We start from the raw sequence: 20966 nt of genomic DNA on the forward strand, positions 1-20966 counted from the left end.
CGGGCAGTTGTCTAAGCATTTCACTGCATATCATACTGTGTATGACTGTTTATGTGACAAATAAAAATTTTATTTTAATTTAAAAGAGACAGAGAGAGTGGGAAAGAGGGAGAAAGAGAGAGCGGGAAAGAAAAAGAGAGAGAGCGGGAGAGAGGGAGAGAGAGAGAGGTGCAGTGTGATATAAATATAAACCAGTCAGAGTTTAGATCAGTGGGAGCTCGACTCCACACACTCAGTGGAGAAAGAACATCCCTCATTCATTTTTTCAATTATACATTTTTCTCATTTGTTTAATGTCTTATTTTCTTTTTCTTTTTATCACACACCTCTTAATTCTTTTGGTTTCATTTCCTATTATTTCGTATTCATTATTTCGCAGGGGAATTATGTGTTACTGCATTTAGAAAACTGAAATTATCTCCCTCCTCTCTCTGTTTACTGCTTCTGTTTATTCTGTTGATTTTTTTTTTTTTTGGGGGGGGGGGGGGACCAGATAAAATGCTCTCTCTCTTACTTTTATGCATACACACACTTACAAACAAACACACACACACACACACACACACACACACACACACACAGACACACACACACGTACATGTATATAACATTGATAGGACAATTATGACAATATAGAGAAAGATAGATAGAGAGGGAGAGAGAGAGAGAGAGAGAGAGAGAGAGAGAGAAGGAGAGCCTCAGAAAGAGAGACAGAGTGAGACAGAGGACTTACATACACATCTGTTATCATGCAGTAGTTTTCTCTCTCCTCGACATGCGCAGGTCACCGTGGCGTTTGGGGTCAGAAGGCAAAGGTCACTGCAGCCTCCATTATTCACATTACACAGAGAAAGCTCACCTGCACACACACACACACACACACACACACACACACACACACACACACACACACACAGGGAATGAAAATAATGAGAGAACCAGTGTTAAAAATAATAATGAGTAGTGTGTGTTCATTTCTCTACACAATGCCATGTGATTGGCCGGTACACAGTTGATGATGTCATCAGTCCAGTGGTGTGTGAATCAGAACTTGTTTTTAATCTATCTCTCTGGCTTCCTGACCATCTCTCTTTATCCACCTTCTTTTTTACTTCTTTAACATTCTTTTTTTTTTTTTTTCCGGTAGCAGGTGTGGGTGTAGCTTAATTGTGAACGTGAGGTCATTGATATGGCAAACACCGTCTCTCGCTTTTTTCCTTAAGAATACAGGCATGGACCTGTTACAGCAACATGCAGTCACTCAGGAGCTGTTAACCCAGTGTGCATGGGGACACCTGAGAGGTCCCGGGTGCTGAGCACCAAAATAAGATCTAAGAAAAAGAACGGCCTCTGCATGTGGCTATTATAAATAACTTACCTGTGCCCCTACTGGTATGAAGATACTGGCCAGGGGTACCTGACATAGTGCCAAGGGCATAGGAAAAGCTTGTTGGCCACGCCCGACCCCACTGCTAGCCCTGACCTTTACCCTGTTAACCTTGCTGGGCCAAAAAAGCAAAAACATTGTAGATACATCAAAAAAGTTACACTCCCACCTTATAATGAACCAATTTCACCTGTGTCTCAGCAGAACATCCACCAGGGTAACTTTGAGAAAGGGCAGAAAGTTCACGATCGAATTAAACACTACTGGAGAAAAGTTCTCTAAATCTACCAAAAAGCATCAACAAACTCACAGGATAACATCAAAAACAGGCTTTTGGATTAAAACCCTCAACAGAAAGGCCTCCGAGTGGCACAGTGCTAAAGTGCTCACCCTATCATATCACTAGTTTGGTTTCCGGGTGATGCCACAACCTCCCGCAGCCAGGGGCCTGGAGAGTTGGCTGGGTTCTCTAAAAAGGAATGAATGGAATACGCTCTTACATCAATCAGTCACAGGCGTCTGTGAGTTCAAGCAAGTGGAAGGAGCAGATATATGTATTACACACCCCCCAATGGTGCATGAGAGAGCAGTTCTAAAAGAAGCGGTTATCTGGCGTAACATGGTTCAGAGGAAACTCATAATAGCCCTCCCTGACTAGTAGTAGTAGTAGCCTTGATAGGGAAGTGCCCTAATAGTAGGTGAGAATTGTACACGACTGAAATTTAAATTAGAGAGACAAGAGAGTAAGAAGAATCTACAAAAAAAAGAACCTCTGGAAAACATACTCATGATCTTTTGGTCCAAGGTTGTCACCATTATGCAGCTGCGCTGTACACACCTGTGTGTGCAGAACATCCCTCAGAAGATCTAAGACAAATTTCACTATCAAGGATTTGATGACAAGAGAGAAACTTCTGCCAGGGCTGCCCCCAATGTCAGCACACCTCACAGAGAAAGCCATCTCTTGCCCCACTCTTTTCACTACCAATTACATGGCTGCTCTTTGAACACATCAGTCTGGACCAAGTGAAAATCCCTCCCAAAGGAAGTACATTCTGGTGATCACAAACTATGCCTCCTGATACCCCAAGATAATCCTCCTGAAAAGTGTAGGAATCGTAAAAAATTATTGATTTATGCAGGCTGTGGGAGGTGTAACAGGTAAGAGCCTCTGTATATTACCTGCAGGCGGTAAGCTCAGGGGTAGCTCAGTGGTTAAGGCATTGGACTACGGTTCGGATGCTTTGCAGGTTCAAACCCCACAACCACCAAGTTGCCACTGTTAGGCCCTCGAGCACGGCCCTTAACCCTCAGCTGCTCAGATGTGTAATGAGACAAAAATGTAAGTCGCTCTGGATAAGAGTGTCTGCCAAATGCTTAAATGTAAATGTAAATATCATAAGGTACAGTTGATCCCTTAATGCCATGTTGAAAAGGGCATCAGCAATGAAGAACAAAACTGGGTGTGCCTGTGCAGCATGTGCTGTTCATCCTCTGGGAGATGCCACAAGCCTCCACGGGCTTGACACTTTTAGAACTGCTCTTTGGAAGAAGACTTAAAGACCCAGTAGACATTGCAAAAAAAGCATCATTTAGTATGTCCATCAAATTGAGGAGCAAATTGCCTGGGTAGCCACAATAGTCTGATGGCACATGAAACACGCCTAGGCAGAACAGAGGTTTGACTAGTAGTGCCTGACCCAGCCCAGTGAGTTCCCACCAGGTGAGCAGACACTCCTGCTCCTGCTACCAAGAGCCATCTAAAGGTTTATGGTTCAGATGTAAAGGGTCCTACTGTACATGCCTGTCAATAGACCTGGCCAAGTAAACTACCTCCTGCAACAGGCAGACAGGTCGAGAGACTCATCAGATTAACTTATTTTGATGGATGTATTCTGTCAGGATGTGCCCTGGTAAAAAACAGAGTAGAGCTTTCACACACTGGAATATATCAAGTATCCTACATCCATCACCAAAAACCAGGTATGTGCCTTCCTGGAACTGGCAGGGTAATACCTTTTTTTTGTCCCTCACTTTCTATCCACATCCTCGACCCTCTTTTACATGACCAAAAAAGGCAGTCAGGTTGCGAGGTTGCCAAGCACATATTCCATGCCCCTTAAAACAATGCTAACTTATCTGTCTGTCTGGAAAGTGCAGGTCTGGTAACAGACTCCCTTTTAATGGGTAGTGAAAGTGACGCACCAAGCCACAGCGAGCTCTTCTCAATACTCGAGCATCAGAAGCTGAGGTTAGAGAGTCCCTCTGTTGTGGACCAACACAGACTGTCAAGGGTGGGGCAGAATAACCACACACAGCTGGCACTGGATGGAGTGTCACATGGCTAAATCAAACCTATGTCTTTTCCCTCCACACAGATTCTGCTGATGGCTCTCTCCATCGGCCAGGAGCAGACACCTCATGCTAATGTCCAGCAGAGCAACCATCAAACTCACACCCCGCAGATGCAGCAAAGAAGAGCTTTATCTATCTATCTATCTATCCATCTATCTATCTATCTATCTATCTATCTATCTATCTATCTATCTATCTATCTATCTATCTGTCTCTGTCTGTCTGTCTGTCTGTCTATCTGTCTATTATTTCTGACTTTCTTTCTCTTCTTATTTTCCCCGTTGCATTTGTTCTCACATTTTACTCTTTCTGTTGCAGCAGGTGTGAGTGTGGTTAAGTGACAATATGAACAAGCAGAACACAACACTAACGGCGTGGAGAGGGACGCGGCGTCTCCTGTCCTTATGTTTACTAACCTGAATATAAGATCACAAATACATTCGTTAATAAACATCAGTGAATAAAAGGATGAATGAGTAATAACCTGAAATAATTAAATAATAAAATAAATAACTTCCTGAATTTAAGTTAAATTATATTACAGTAACAACACGAAACATTATTTTTTTTATATCACTGGTCTCTCTAATCAGCCATCTCTCTCTATCTCTTACACACGCACACACACACACAAAATGAAGGACATCCCAGGGTGGTCAGTGTGTGTGTGTGTGTGTGTGTGTGTGTGTGTGTGTGAGAGAGTGTGTGTGTGTGAGAGAGAAAGAGTGTGTTTGACCTGTATTTGGCACTTAGCAGTGCAGTGAATAGAGCAACGAGCCAAGCCTGAACACACACACACACACACACACACACACACACTCATTATGCAGACTCACTAGAGATCCAAATCAATCACCATGGCAACTGAAGGCACCTGCACCTCCTCTGAGTATTATGGGATGAGAGCTGTGCTGAATGTAATGATTATAAGTGTAATAGATTAAATGAGCAGCTATAACTCTGATTAACACCTTAACTGTGTGTGTGTGTGTGTGTGTGTGTGTGTGTGTGTGTGTGTGTGTGTGTGTGTGAGAAAGATACTCACAGCGGTGTGTGTTGTTGGCCACAGCAGCCATGCCCACTGACTGATAGGGGAGATGGTCTCTGATGACGGTGATGTCGTCTCCTGTGAGTTTATCGGCGCGCATCACGGCCCGGTGTCCGCCGTCCAACCAGAACAGGAAGTCTCTGTACAGCACCAAGCCTGAGACGGAGCCGGAGCTCGCCTTCAGCACCACCTGAACCGGTCAGATAGACATAAAGCAGCAGGGAAACCGGTGGAAACGACCGCAATAAGACGAGAATAAAAGCTGCTTTTAACTCAGCGTGGGAGAAAAGAGAAAATCACAGGCCCATGACCTTATAGCTACTTCAAAATAAAAGCATAAAAATAGGACATAATCAGGTTGAGATTCTTTAAAGTGGATATTTTACTCGCAGACGATGGCGGTCTCAAGCTTCTGAATACATTAAAGTATAAAAGAGCAATTTATTTATTTTATTTGTAGAGCACAGCTTTATTCTGCGATTTCAACACTTTAATAAAAACAGAGTGCACTTACTCATGCATCATGGGAAAAGTGATAAAAAAAGATTTTTTTTAGAACAGTGAAGAAATGACATGGAAGTCTCATATTGTGTGTGTGTGTGTGTGTATGTTTATTTCAACTTCTATAAAACATGACATTTTTGCTCTTTTCCATCATGTATTCACAAACACCTCTCTATGTGGGATAAATAAAACAGATCCTGAAAATGGATGCTACAAGACACTTTAATAAACCCCAAAATAATGCGCTCACACACACACACACACACACACACACACACACACACACACACACACACACACACACAATATTACCACAAAAAGAGTCTTACAAATCAAATAGTTTGCATGAAGGTTATCAGGCCTCCTGCAGGTTGAACATTACTGTTCAGACACGAGGTACACTCAAATTCAGCGTCTGAATATAATCACTGGTAACACCAGTAAATGAGGTTAAATCCCGTTTAGCCCCGCCCACACAGTTTTTAGATAGCCGAAGTGAAAGAAACTGCGCCTTTGATGTAGTTTCCCATTCGGTGAATCTGCTTTCCCGTCTGAGGAAAAATTCAGCCCAGTCCATCCACCCCTAACCTCCTCCCCTCCTTATGGCGTTATATTCCTGCCACAATTCTGAGCGCACTCTATGCGTGTGCAATGTCTCCACTGTACGCTCAACAGCTCGATCCTGCGCGTGCAGTGTCTCCCCTTCTCGCTCAACATGTTCTCTGTGCACGCACAACTTCTCGATTCTGTGCGCGCTCGACTCTGCCTGTACTCTCGCTCAACTTTGTCCAGTGTTACAAAATTGCCACAAAACCAGCCAGTCACAGACATCCACACACTACTTCTGATTGGCTGTTCCTTCTCTATCAGCTGGCAATATCGACCGCATAACGCGAACTATATTTAATATAGTGCTTTTAAAATGGTCATTGTCTCAAAGCAGCTTTACAAAATCAAAAGAAATGATAAGAAATTAAAATTATATTATCTTATATAATTATATACAAATGAAAAGTAATTATATAAGGGAAGCAATGTAAATAAATTTGTATTTATTTATAAATATTCTAAACAAATATTTGATATTTTTTATTCAAAGAAGTATTAGTATATACCAGTTTCATTTGTCCATTATGTGTTTTTATTTACTTATTTCATTATCCATATAGCTCATTGTTAGAATACATCAACTAAAATTCAAATTAGACAACTCTTTAATGCTTTACTTATAAACCTTTATTTACAACGCTTCCAATATGCGGTCGATGTTGCCAGCTGATAGAGAAGGAACAGCCAATCAGAAGTAGTGTGTGGATGTCTGTGACTGGCTGGTTTTGTGGGAGTTTCGTAACACTGGACAAAGTTGAGCGAGCGTACAGGCAGAGACGAGCGCGCACAGAATCGAGAAGTGCTTGGTCTGCTCTCAAAATGTCAAACCGCGCACTCAGAATTGAGGCAGGAATATAACGCCATACCTCCTCCCCCCTCCCTCCCGTCGCCCCCCTCCCTCTGTGCCCGCACGTAGCCCTGGCGTATTTAGCCGTAGCTCTGCCTCTATGGCTTTATGTCACGAGTCTCGACTCAGACGTTGTAGTGGTTCACAGTAAAACAGGAACTTTAAAATGACCTTTTCATTGGTTTTCCAGAGACATGAAATGTAAACCTTGTGAGGATGTGTGTGTGTGTGATTAGTCCGTGTGAAGGTGTTTTACACTCACGTGTCTGAGAGAACCGTCGTATTCACATCTCTCCACGGAGCCCACACTGCTGTCAGAGAAGTAGAGTTTTTCAGCCCGAGGGTCGATGGTCAGAGCGCTGGGGGTCAGCAGCCCCTCTGTGATGATCACCCGCACGCTCCGACCCCACACTGACGCCCTCATGATACTCGCCTTCCTCTCACTCCAGTTAGTCCAAAACATCAGGCTGGAAAGGGGGCAAAAGAGACAGAGGGGCAGAGAGACAGAGAGAGACAGAGAGAGAATTAATGATCTGTCAACTCAAAGGTTTAACAGTAATATTTTTGTAACTAAAAAACGTCTCGGGTTACTTTGCTTTAACCCTGTTACCTGAAAAAGCGGGAACGAGATGCTGCGTGGGAAAAAGCTATGGGAACGTTTCCTCGTGACCGGTTGTGAAGCATGTGTGTCAAACACGCCAAATATTTTGGCTCCTATATACTCTCAAGGGGCCAAGGGTATCGCCGTAAAAACCAGAAGCTGCTATGAGACCCTTGATCTTCTTTAGGGTATTGAGAATGGATTCTACACGCGCAGGAGACAGCTGTGCCTGCTTTGCGGTCAAATCCCATATGACACCTATGATATGTAAAATTAGACGGGAGTTAGATGTTTGTCCTCCTAAAACATGGCAGGACGGAATCGAACACCTAACATTTTACTGGGGACCGCTGCTCTCCGAAACACCAGTGATGGCGGAGATTGATCCACGGCCTCCTAAGGGTGCTGGTCCTCCACAGTGCTTCATACCTAAAGAGACATACCTGGCAGTGGGTTGCCCGCTGCCGCCTCTCTCAAAGGTGCACCAATTTTAATACTTTGACTAGATGGGTGTGTTAGATGTTTGGCATCCTGAAACATGGAAGGAAGGGACCGAACACCTAACATTTCGCTGGAGACTTCTGCTCCCCGAAACACCAGTGGTGGCAGAGATTGAACCATGGCCTTTTGCCAGTGCTCAGCTCTCAGTAGGTCAGTCTGATATGCCTGCAAAGCCATTGTGTGCAGGACAACACCAGCCTGACCCACTGCCTGAAAAATCTTTTCCCACGAAATATTAGTCTACACGCTTGGTGGGGAGGATGGATTTTTCCCGGGAGGATGAGCTCCCAGGAGAGAGACAGCCCGCAAGCATCTCTTTGATCTGGGACATCATCATAAAGGACCGCGCTTTCATCAATGACATTGGAAAAATCAATGTCAATAGCACAAAAACACGGGATAAATACGGCTTATTCCATGAAAGAGTTAACTCATGGAGGTCGCCAAGAAGGGGAGGAGCCATCATTGAGGCCCCTCCTCCGCCACACGACAGAAACCTGTCGTCTAACTTTGAGCGTTTGGGGGATTTATTTTATTTATTTATTTTTTACGGCGAATCAAGGTGTACGCGTTCAACCGCGCGTGTTACCACCTCTAATAACTTATACGCTTGCTCATCATTAAAGAAACGCTCTAAAGTGATAGTTTCCATCTCCACAGAGGCGAGAGAGAAAGTTTCTTCCACTCACAGGAAGTGCCGAAGCGAGCTTGAGAAGTGGAGGGTAAAAGCTCATGATCCAGCGAGAGAGCGAGAGAAAATGAAAATTCCGTCTTATGTGCTTCCGCCAGATATGCACGCGAAAAATGCGTTGTGGCTCGCGGTTTAGTTTTAAAAACGGCGAGCCGAGCACGAGGGACTTCAATAGGGAGAAAATTCCAATACTTACCTGCTACCTCAAGCCCAAGATAGCGTGCTCTTCCCCCAAACACTGAAAACAGAAAGTGAGGAGATCGCCCTCAGCAAGATATTCTTCTACACGGCGGGACGGACTCATGTCTAACTCTGCCATTTTTCTGGTGAGTAATAAGACACTTTCTATTTCCCCTCACACACACACAAAACGGATCCTGAAGACAAAAAGATCTGAGAATGTTTCTGGTTTACTCCTATTTATAACCCGCAGGTGCACCTCATCGGTTGACGTCACCTGACCAAGGTTATATAAGCCAAAATATTTGGCATGTTTGACACACACGTGCTTCACAACCGGTCACGAGGAAATGTTCCCATAGCGTTTTTACGCAGCATTGAGTGTAGCTTTTGAAAGGGAACACATTAACATTACTTCTAAACATTATTAATTCTTCATTATGTCTAGGTCACGTACCCAAACCTTTCAAGTTGGCAGTTATTAAGCCGCTTCTTAAAATTTAATTTGAACGCAAATGAAATAACAAATTATAGACCGATTTCAAACCTTCCGTTCATATCAAAAATATTAGAAAAAGTAGTATCAGCTCAAATATGCACATTTTTGCAGGAAAACAACATCCTCAAAGAATTTCAGTCAGGTTTCAGGCCCCATCATAGTACAGAAACTGCACTAGTTAAGATTGCAAATGACTTGTTTTAAGGTTCGACCAAGGCTGCATCTCAATACTACTCTTCCTTGATCTTAGTGCTGCATTCGACACTATAGATCATAATATTCCAATAAATCGCTTACAAAATCACATACTGTAGGTATTCAGGGACAGGCATTAAAATGGTTTAGATCATACCTGTCTGATCGATACCATTTTGTAGATCTAAATGGAGAACCATCTGGTGTAATGCCAGTGAAATATGTGGTCCCACAAGGGTCGGTTTAAGGACCTCTGCTGTACTCAATATACATGCTTCCCTTGGGTAACATCATTAGAAGACATGGGTTTAGTTTCCATTGTTATGCTGATGATACCCAATTATACATCTCAACAAAACCAGACGAAATACCCAAGTTGTCTAGATTAACCGAGTGTGTCCAGGACATAAAATATTGGATGACCAATAACTTTCTTTTACTAAATTCAGATAAGACGGAGATATTACTCATCGGCCCAAATACCAGCACACAACAGCTTTCACAATTCAGCCTGCGTTTAGAAGGATGTACTGTTACCACCAGCTCAACAGTAAAAGACCTGGACGTAATATTAGACAGTAACTTGTCCTTTGAAAATCATATTTCCAATATCACAAAAACAGCCTTTTTCCATCTTAGAAATATCGCCAAACTTAGGAGCATCTTATCCGTATCTGATGCAGAAAAGCTAGTTCATGCATTCATGACCTCCAGACTGGACTATTGTAATGCATTACTAGGTGGTTGTCCTGCATCCTCAATAAACAAGCTACAGTTAGTCCAAAATGCAGCCGCCAGGGTTCTCACTAGATCCAGAAAATATGATCATATAACCCCAATATTATCATCCCTGCACTGGCTACCTGTTCAATTTAGAATTAATTACAAAATAGTATTACTTACATACAAGGCTTTAAATGGTTTAGCTCCCACATACCTAACCAGTCTTCTATAATCCAACCACGCTCCTTAAGATCACAAAACTCTTGTAGTTCTCAAGAAAGAGTTCTTGTAATTCCCAGAATTTTAAAATCTACAAAAGGGGGCAGGGCTTTTTCATATTTAGCTCCAAAACTTTGGAATAGCCTTCTAGACAGTGTTCGGGGCTCAGACACAGTTTCCCAGTTTAAAAGTAGACTCAAGACGCATCTCTTTAATCTGGCATACGCGTAACTCATCCCATAACTTCATACTTCAGTACATCTATTCTGAATGGCAACTACGCTAATTCTCTCCATCAGTTCTGTACTTTTCTACCCATCCCGAGGCATCTGGAGATTGTACCAGCTTCAGTAGACAAAGGCCGACCCTGCGAGGATCCTGAGGCATCCAGAGAAGGACCAGCTCCAGCTGGATTCTGCTTTATGATGGTTGGAGCTACACATCCTGCTCCTGTGCTCCCAGTGATCCAGACCCCATCTGCCCTCTGCACCTACTGTCTTTAAATAACTTCTGTTATATTGAACTTTCACCTGCACAACACACATGATGTTATTTCTATCTGTTATCACCCACATGAGGATGGGTTCCCTGTTGAGTCTGGTTCCTCTCAAGGTTTCTTCCTATTACCATCTCAGGGAGTTTTTTTCCTGCCACCGTCCCCATCATTCATTCATCTCATTATTATCTAGACACATATTTTTCACACATAAACACTTCCAAATATTTTCTTTAAAAAAAAATACTTTAATTTTTGTGAAGCTGCTTTAAGACAATGACCATTGTTAAAAGCGCTATATAATTTAAATTAAATTGCACTGAATTGAATTAATTAGTTAATTCTCAGTGGTGTGTGTACAGTAAGTACACTAAAATTGTCCAGCAATTAAAATTCAATCAAGCGACATCATCAGCACAGCTAGTGAAGTAAATAATAATAAAATAATAACTCATCACTGGAGTAAAAATGACCAAAGTTAATTCTCATTTTAACCTAAACTTTAAGAAAAATTATAAACAGAGAACTGCAAGTCATTTAGCAAATAAACAGACAAAATTATATCTAAATAAATTTAACCACACACACACACACACACATAGATTTATTTACTTGTTAGTTTGTTTGCCTGTTTGTTTTATTTTTGTAGAAAATGCAAAAAAAAAACTTTTGTAATCACAACAATATTTTTTTTTATTAACATCATCCCACTTTCCCTCCAAAAACAGGTGTGTGTTAATGATGTGTGTTTATGTGAGAGTGAAGGTGAGATCATCGTTTGTGATTTTCTGCAGGCTCGATTTTGGCAGCGCTGTCTTAGGGCTGCTATGCTAATAAGCTAACGCAGGTAAGACTCGGCGTAGCTCCTAGCAGACACAGCCTCATTAGCACTGTGACAGGATGACAATGCAGTACACAGCTAATAAGCTAACAGCACAGGAAGCGGCGGCGTGTCAACTCTCCTGGAGAGTGACACAGCACAAAGTGACTCACAAGCCAATGCCTGAAAGCTAACGCTGCTAAAAACCTTAAACAGACATAAAACGAGGAAAACCTCAGCACACAGAGCCGGTCCTGTCAGAGGAACGCTGTCTGTTAGCTTACGATCTATGTGCTAATTACACTGGACTCTAAATCAGCTGGAATCATTACACGATGCTATAATGCAGATTACAGCACTGATAACCTCAGACTAATTAGCGACCAGATACGAGCAAGCAGAACTGCAATGTGAAATATGCCTTTAATTATGTGTGTGTGTGTGTGTGTGTGTGTGCGTGTCTACGCGCATGTGTGTGTCTCTGGTTTCACCTCGTCACTGCGTTGGGTATCTCCGATCTTTATAAAACAGGAAAACGAACGCTGCATATGTCTAATTGCCGCACGCCGCTGCTCTCCTGGTTGACCTCTCGGAACAGACGGGCTCCTGAGCGAGCCGCGGGGAATTTGCAGCAGACGTGTGATATGGGTTCTTACAGAGAAAGACGCAGGTGGGGGAAAGAAATGTCATTAGTTGTGGATGATGTGTGAAGTGAAGAGTTTGCAGGAGGTTCGTGGTAAAACGTGTCACATGTGTGCGCAGGATGAAGCTGGAAATCCTACAGCAGCTAAAATAAACTCACACACTGATATTACTCATCTCAAAGAGGTCTCATATGCGAACACTTCACACACACACTAACAGGAATCAGTACGCTGTGCAAACACACATTAAGCAGCAAAAATACTGTAAGTGAATGTTAATATTCAGTTGTTCTGAGGTTATACTTTGCTTTACTTTCTGATTAGTAATCAATTCGCTTAATCAATTAGCACAATTGTTTAGATTTACTCCTTTTTATCAGTAATACTGGAACTCGCCTAAAGGAATACACACTTCTAGCTCCACTTAGTGCTAAAGGGGCAGCGTCAGTTCAGCACCCCTTTCAATGTGGAAAACATACAACCGTGTCTGCCCGGAGCCAGGTGAGGAAAACAGACGTTTCTGGTGGTGAAAAATAACCGGCACAAGGAACAATACAAATGGATGCCACTGCATCGTCCGAGTCAGTAGAAATGTGTGTGTCTAAAACCCTGACAGTGTGTTCTGTATTCACAAACAGCTCTGTTGTCGACTTATTTTCCCCTCGCTGGCTACCAGCCGAAATCCCACCACCGCCAGAACCTGACCTTGGCCCTTGGCCGAACTCACCACTGATGACTGGTGAGTTCTTGCCAAACAGCCAGTGCTGCCACCCTGAATCAACGGCCCACCAGAGAGCACGTTTTTACTATTCCACACTGCAGCACACTAACTCCTATCACTCTCTCTCTATACACTTTTCTCCAGAGCAAACCCTCATCGTAAAAAGCATTCTCTTAAAGAGCATTTGTCCTTCTCATATTCAGATGTTCTGTGCATGTGTTCTGATTGCCTTTACACTGGCATGCGTGTTACACTGATTCAAAATGTGGGCAGCAGATGCACACCATGGCGCCAGACTCGTATTATAGCGATACCTGCAGCACCTCCTGGAGACATCACTGCAGCGGCAAGCAGTGACCCAGGAGGTGGCCCGAGGTTTACAAACCACAACTGCAAAGCTTCTCCAAAATCGTTACCTGAACTTTCTGCCACTCAGTTTCCAGACTCCTGTTGGAACAGTCAGCAGTTTCTGGCCAAGAGTTTCCTCAGTGATGACACAGAGGCATACCTGCTCATATTCAAGTAAAGAGTGAAGAGTAGATCCAGGCCCTTATCCTGCTGTTGGTGACAGAAGTTTCCTCTTACCATGGGTAAGGGGGGTGACTAGGACAAGATCCTGGCAGGCTGTGGGCTCTGTGCAGAATAGGCTGCCGCTTAATCTCACAAGTGGACCCACTGTGCTGATGTCACATCCCAGACCATGCCAGATACCCCTCTCAGGAGTACTTGCCTGTGGCTCCAGCGTGACCAGCACACAGGTACAAATGTGGTGTTAAGTCTGCTGCTCCTGCACTCCCTCCCTGCCAATGTGTGGAAGGAAGAGAAGACCACCAAGACCATGGTAGTGGCCACAGAGTCAGACTCCGGCCCATCTCATTGTCCTCTAGGTGTTCTGTCTGATTGGTCTATCCTTGTGCCTATGATCCAGAATTTATCTGTACCCCTTTTTGTAGGGAGAAACTGGAACAGGGAGGAAACTTACCAAGGGAGGATGTCAGGACAGAAAGGACTAAGGCCTATACTGTACCAGCACCCCTAGCTTCCCTTCTAAAAGCACCAGTATGTAAACCTGAAACAAAAGCCAGAGGGCAGTGCATATGTGGAGACAGAAGTTGACCCCTCATTAACCCCAACCTCCTGTTCTCCACGTCACTAAGAAGAAAGACAATGATGTCATCCACTCCTGCACCTGGATTAATCACCTACACTATCCTGAGAGAGTGCTGGGGGAGCTTGGTGCTTGGAGAGCAGGTCTAAACCAGATCCTAATGTAAAGAAGTGACACTGGGGGCTGGCAAGTGCATTATCTAAGGAACTGCACTTGACAAGGACTCCTCAAGCCCCAGGAAAAAAAAAAAAAAAAAAAGGCAGCACGTGAAAAATCATTTACCTCTTCTGGGGAGACAGAACACATTTAATTTCGAACCACAAAGAACCATTTTTACTGATTAAGTTTCTGCAGGAAAGAAAACTAACTCTAATTATATACTCTAACTATAAATAAGAAACAAATAAGGTTAATAATAATAATAATAATAATAATAATAACAACTCACTTTTGGCACTCGTCCAGCGCGAGGGCGTGAGGATGATCGTCTTGGGCCAGTCGGACCACCGGGTCTCGGTTCCAGGCTCCAGGTCGGCTCTGGTCCAGCGAGTGCCGCGTGATCATTGAGGTAGTGGGGCTGGTCCAGTATAACACGTCCCAACTCCGGTGATACGCCAAACCCTCCACTGAACCCACGTCTAAACCAAATACACACAAAGACATCAAGTGCACTGTTATAATAATCAAATCATAATTAATAATTCAGTGTGTACATCAGAAGGAATTGTAGCGTTGAAATAAAGCTCATTTTAGCGTGGAGAAGTGATGAGAATAGTGTACTATCAGGCACACGTGGAGGCCTTAAGGGTTCTCTAGCTGTTCCTCTAAGAGAACATTTAAACACTCAGAGACATACAACACTTTTGTGTAAAGCACTTTTAGGAATCTAATAAACCTCATGAAGATAAGCTAACAGGTTCTCCAGATTAAAAGGAAAACCGTGTGAGTGTATAGTGCAGTGAACACCAACACTCATAAAACTAAAGGCTTCTTTAAGGGCTCCTAATGGGCTCTCCACATACGAAATTCACAGGATCTTCTCAAGAGGGACCAAATAACCTTCTAGATTTTACCCTATATAGTAATGAAGGTTGTGTAAAAGTGTGATCTGAACTTTTAATAACACACACTGTACTCTCAGTACTTCTCATTGTGTGTGCGCGTGTGTGTGTGTGTGTGTGTGTGTGTGTGTGTAAGATGTCAGACTAATTCTGCCCATCATTCATCTCCTGTCTCAGTCACTAAGTGAGACAGATGTTCCCTGTACAGACACATTACAGAGACACGGCCTGATCTCAATCTCTCCTCCGTTCACTCTCTCCGTCTCTGTCTTCTGCTCTGCCTTTCTCTTTTGGTCTCTCTCTCTTTCTCTCTTTAAACAAAAAATTGCTAAGCCATGCACAAATTGTTAAAACCTGAGAACTCTACATTTAAACAGCACTTCCTTGTGCGTACAGTTTGTTGATTGACAGTTTGGCCCCACCCTTCTCCTTTTCCCCTGCAAAAAACCTACATTTACAACTCAGTACTTTGGATCAGCGGAGAATTTGAGACTAAGATTTTAAACACACCATCACTCAGAGATAAGAAGCGCATGCGTAGGGGCGGAGTTTGTCTCAAACAAGGGTGTGTCTTACTTATGTTTGATTCTGATATTCCAATGAAAAGAATGAATTATAATCCTAATGAAATCACACACACACACACACACACACACACACACAACGATATGATTTTTAGCCTGGATTTAGTATCTGGTGGGTTCGTTGTGCTGGAGTGATGATGGAGGAATCAAACACACACACTAACACGCTGCGTGCTGGGTGGAGTGTGCAGGAGAGTGTGTCCGGTTACAGCAGGAACAACTCACACTATTCTGCAGCAATGCGGTCCTGATGTGCGCTTAGATTTCCTTTAACGCTCCCCATCCTCTCATTCAGATTAGATTTTAAAATTGATTTCCTGTTCCCTGATTTTCTGTCGGGTGTAAATGAGTGTGTGTGTGTGTGTTTAAAGACGGCACTCAAGATGCTGTTGACAAAACCTTGTTTTGGAAAGTTCTAGTAAAACAAAAATAAATAAGTCACTCAGGTGATTTTAATAATCTGACCGACACACTCACACACACTCCAGTGGGAATGCTGATGTAACATCTGTACTGGCTGTCTGAAGACTCGGGTCTCGGGCTTCCTGTCTGCGCAGCCGTGCTTTGCCATGCACTCATCGACTCCTATTAAAGCCGCGGCTCAGGGCGAGACCCGAAACGGCATTTTTAAAGCCTGCTGTCCGATACACATTGATCTTCTGTGCATTAGGACACAGAGAGGCTGAAAGCGCTGCAGGATCCCATTAGAGTCAGACCCGGCCCGGGGTTATTACAGCCTGCGTGTCCACTGGGCTGTCTGACACTCTGGCAGCGTGATTAGACCCAGCTGAAAGGAGACGGCTCGTGTAGACAGCGCTGTCAGAGGAAGTGGATTAGCTGAACAGAACTGCAGTGGGAAAAGCACACTCCTTTTTTTATTCTCTTCTTTAATGAATCGCCCAGTGAGTGACGGATTAATGCAGCGCTGCTTTAATTTCATTTCATCTCCGTGCGTTCCCTGCAGTCCTAAAGCAATCATCTGCGAATAAAATACATCATCACTGTACACTAATAACCCTACTGTGCACACACACACACACACAGACCACTGGTGAGTGCTGTTCTCTGATTGGTCAGAAGCTGTTGATTAGTTCTCTACAACAGCAGCTCTGACAGTAGCGCGGGCTTATATTAATGCGCCCGTTTCCATAGCAACAGCTGATTCACAGAGATCATCTAATTATAATCACGAGATTAAGTTCCTAGTCCTGATGCCACTGTCGCTGGGAATATTTCATCGTTAATTGAGGAAAGCTTAAATATTATTAATCTTACTAAAACAGAGTGAAATTCTGATTATTTAAAATGTATTAAGGATTATTATTTTTTTTTTTTTTACTTATTCTGACTTTCTGATCATTTACTCCAAGCCACAAGAGGAAAGTGTGTGAGCTTAGAAGAAGTGTTAGACAGCGAGTGTTCATCGAGAGGCTTTGTTTTGTTTCTCAGCATGATTATACCTGCCTAAAAAAACACACGCCAGAGAAAAAACTGAAAGGTGGAAACAGACTTCACAGACTTCACTGAGAGAGAGAGAGAGTCTGACAGGAGAGCTGCTGCTCTGAGATCCAAAACTACTTTTCTAAAAAACATATCATTAAATCTGTTTGGAGCAGCAACTGTGAAAACCGCTCTCGCTCGACTCGACATGACGGAGGAAGCTTTAGCGGCTGTGAGGAGATCAAAGCTGCAGCGGACCTCCACCTCAGGAGATCTGCAGGGCTCTGTTTCGTTAGCCGCGCGGCTCGTCCACAGCCTCAGGTGGGACAGAGCCGCGTTACGTTTAAACTGATCCTCATCAGCTGTTCAACGACCTGTTTCCAAGACCTCACTTACTACACCACACGCTTTAAATCATATTAAAACATTCATCATTTCTTTTAATTGAGCAAAAAGTTGAATGTTGAGTTGAGCTGCTCATCACATTGTGTGTTTCACAGAGCTTACACCTTATTACACCTAGTGGTCGAAAACAGGAACTGCAACAGGCATTATTGATGGAGGCCGCTTGGGGGAAGAATCATGCTGCCCCATGCTCAAGAGGGGAGAATCAGGAACAGGGTTTCCATGGTGAAACTTTTAGTGCACACTAGATGAGATGTACGTTGGATGAGTGTCTGCTGGATGAGTGTTCGCTAGATGCGTGTACGTCTGATGAGTGTACGCAGAATTCAATTCAATTCAATTTTATTTATTTAGCAATTTTAACGATGGTCTTTGTCCCAAAGCAGCTTCACAAAAATAAAAGAAATTCATAAAAAAATAATAAATAAATAAAATAAATAATAATAATAATAATAAATAGTGTATGTGTGAGAATAATGTGTCTAGATAATAATGAGATAAATAAATAAAATGTTTTTGATGAGCAAGCCAAGGGTGACGGCGAAAGTGGCAAGGCTCTTCCTGTCCTACACCTGTAAAGCCCTGAAAAACTAAATGTGAAACTTTAGGCTGAACTTGATCGTGAGATGCTATTAGAGGTTGAACCTCCGTTATTTTCTTCCTGATGCTATTGATTTTTTCATTAAAAAAGTCCATAAAGTCTTCACTTCTAAACTGTGATGGGATACTCTCTGCAGGCATCTTAGGTTTTGTTAGGCGGGCTACTGTACTAAATAAAAACATGGGATTGTTTTGGTTTCTTGCTATCAGTTGGCTAAGATGCTCGGTCCTAGCAGTTTTTAGAGCCTGTCTATAGCTGCACATACTGTCTTTAAACGCAATTCGAAAAACTTATAATTTAGTTGAGGTTACGGGTTGCTCTCTTTAGGGTGTGAGTATGACTATTGTACCACGGTGCAAGTGTTTTGTCTCTACCTTTTTTTAATCTGATGGGAGCAACAGTGTCTAATGTACTGGTAAACATAGTACCCATGCTGCTGGTCACTTCATCTAGATCGTCTGCATTTAGGGGTCTAATAAGAAATTGGGACAGATCCGGCAGAATGAGTGTTTGCGGGATGAGTGTTTGCGGGATGAGTGTACGCCGGATGAGTGTACGCGGGATGAGTGTGCGCCGGATGAGTGTACGCGGGATGAGTGTACGCGGGATGAGTGTACGCGGGATGAGTGTGCGCCGGATTGTTGTGCGCCGGATGAGTGTACGCGGGATGAGTGTACGCGGGATGAGTGTACGCGGGATGAGTGTACGCGGGATGAGTGTGCGCCGGATTGTTGTGCGCCGGATGAGTGTACGCGGGATGAGTGTACGCCGGATGAGTGTACGCGGGATGAGTGTGCGCCGGATGAGTGTACGCCGGATGAGTGTACGCCGGATGAGTGTACGCCGGATGAGTGTACACCAGATTAGTTTATGAGGAATGAGTGTACTCCTATTGCCTGTAAACCAGATGAATGTCCACCAGATTAGTGTACACCGTAAACACCATTAGCACTATCGTGTTTGAGGCTGTGCTTATTCATTCCGCCCAGTTTTACTGTAACACACTTGCTCTACAGTAGGACGTGGACTAGATGGAGATTTACACTGCAGAGCGCTGGCCATAGGTTAATTAGTCACGGCGCTCCTGAGCTTAATTGCCTATATAGTTTCAGATAGATCATCTGTCTCCTAATACCACTTTAATTGGCAATCATCTATGTGAGTGTGATCTGGGTTCAAGAACAAACGAGCGAGGGTCAAACACGCCAGGAGTAAGGAACATAATGAGTTGTTAATATAAATGTAGAGAGAGAGAGAGAGAGAGAGAGAGAAATGGAGAAAGTGAGATAGAGGATTAAAGACTCCTAAGAACAATATTGCTGTGAACTTAAATCATGTACTGTGTATTGCACGAGCTGCTTTACAAGCCATGTGTGTGTGTAAATACTGTGACCTGTCATCCATGAATGGCGAAACACTTATGTGTAAGTGCAACATGTATGTGCGGAGCGTGTGTGGCGTGTATGTGCGGAGCGTGTGCGGCGCGTATGTGCGGAGCGTGTGCGGCGTGTGGTTTGGGACGCGGCTGTAATTACGCTGTAAGGTAGAGGGCCAGGTGTGAGTGTGTGACGGATACAGCAGTAAATCAGAGAGCTGCAGCTGGCGAGGAACATTAATTAACTATTGATTAACAAAGATGAGCTGTAATCCTGACAGCTTTTATGGTGCGATGCATCTCTCTCTCTCACACACACACACACACACACACACAGAAACACACACACACACACACAGGCAATTGAGCTGATCATCTGTTCCGCACAGACAGGAAGCTGCTCCGACTCTCGACTCACGCCAGAACTCCATCATCTCCAGGTGTAAACAAGCAGGTGATTGACAGGTGAAGGGTGACATCACAGTCAGGATTGCTCACACACTACAATGAACCAGTACTCAGGTGCTGATTGATTAGAACAAGGGGTGGGGCCAAAAAGAGAAAAAAAAAAAAACAATGCAAAATATTAACTCAAGCATAAAATCCACACAAATGGGTGTGTCCTGACTTAACAGTCACAGGTGATGGAGTCGCCAAGGGCGGAGCTAAAGACTCCCAATCTATAAGTACAGTATCAGTGGTGGTTAAATTATATAACTGGGATGAACAGTGCTGGAGAATCTGCTCCCCTTCCTGCTTTCTGTCTGTCAGGACCATTATCTACACAAACACCCCTCTTTAACACACGGGCAGGTGTGACTAAAGCACTCGGCGTCAGCACTCACGCTCGGCGAGCACGCGGCGCCCCGTCCAGTCGTCGTTAATCACTTGGATGTTGCCGTAAACGCCATCGCTGAAGAAGATGCGGCTTCTCGGCTGTCTGTATTGGAAGCTCAGAGCCGTGATGTTCCTGAAATACTCGGCATGTTGGTAGGAAGCACCTGGCGTGCTGCTGTGCGTCTGATTTCCCGGCGCTGAGACGTGGACGCTCCTGAACGCCGCGCCCTCAGAGTACAGCAGGTACACCTCCTCCACCTGACACGCCACGCCGTCCGCAGCCAAGCGGCCCTGAGCGCAGGAGCACGACTTCCTGTTAGCGCCCAGGTACAAACACAGCTGCTCACAGCCTCCGTTACTGCGGCCACACTCGTTCATACCTGAGAGAGAACACACACACACACACACACACACGCAAACAAACACACTACTATAATACATAGAATTTAAATAGAAATGTATAACGAATAAAAAGTTTACTGTCAGGTCCATCAGGAGATTCCTTGTCAGACAGA

At 43.7% G+C, this 20966-nt stretch overlaps 1 protein-coding gene across 1 annotated transcript in view; it reads right to left on the reverse strand.

The window, feature by feature from the left end:
• The window catches only part of LOC128519304 (low-density lipoprotein receptor-related protein 1B-like), a gene marked incomplete at its 5' end in the record, with an annotated part of 288531 nt that overhangs the window by 119879 nt on the left and 147686 nt on the right, over positions 1-20966 (reverse strand). The window contains 5 exons of the mRNA XM_053492987.1: positions 734-859; positions 4788-4980; positions 7013-7217; positions 14597-14786; positions 20460-20831. Coding sequence (XP_053348962.1) covers positions 734-859; positions 4788-4980; positions 7013-7217; positions 14597-14786; positions 20460-20831 — 1086 coding nt within the window. The remainder of the gene's footprint in view (positions 1-733; positions 860-4787; positions 4981-7012; positions 7218-14596; positions 14787-20459; positions 20832-20966) is intronic.

This window comes from Clarias gariepinus, chromosome 3, assembly GCF_024256425.1.
Source record: "Clarias gariepinus isolate MV-2021 ecotype Netherlands chromosome 3, CGAR_prim_01v2, whole genome shotgun sequence".
NCBI lineage: Eukaryota > Metazoa > Chordata > Actinopteri > Siluriformes > Clariidae > Clarias > Clarias gariepinus.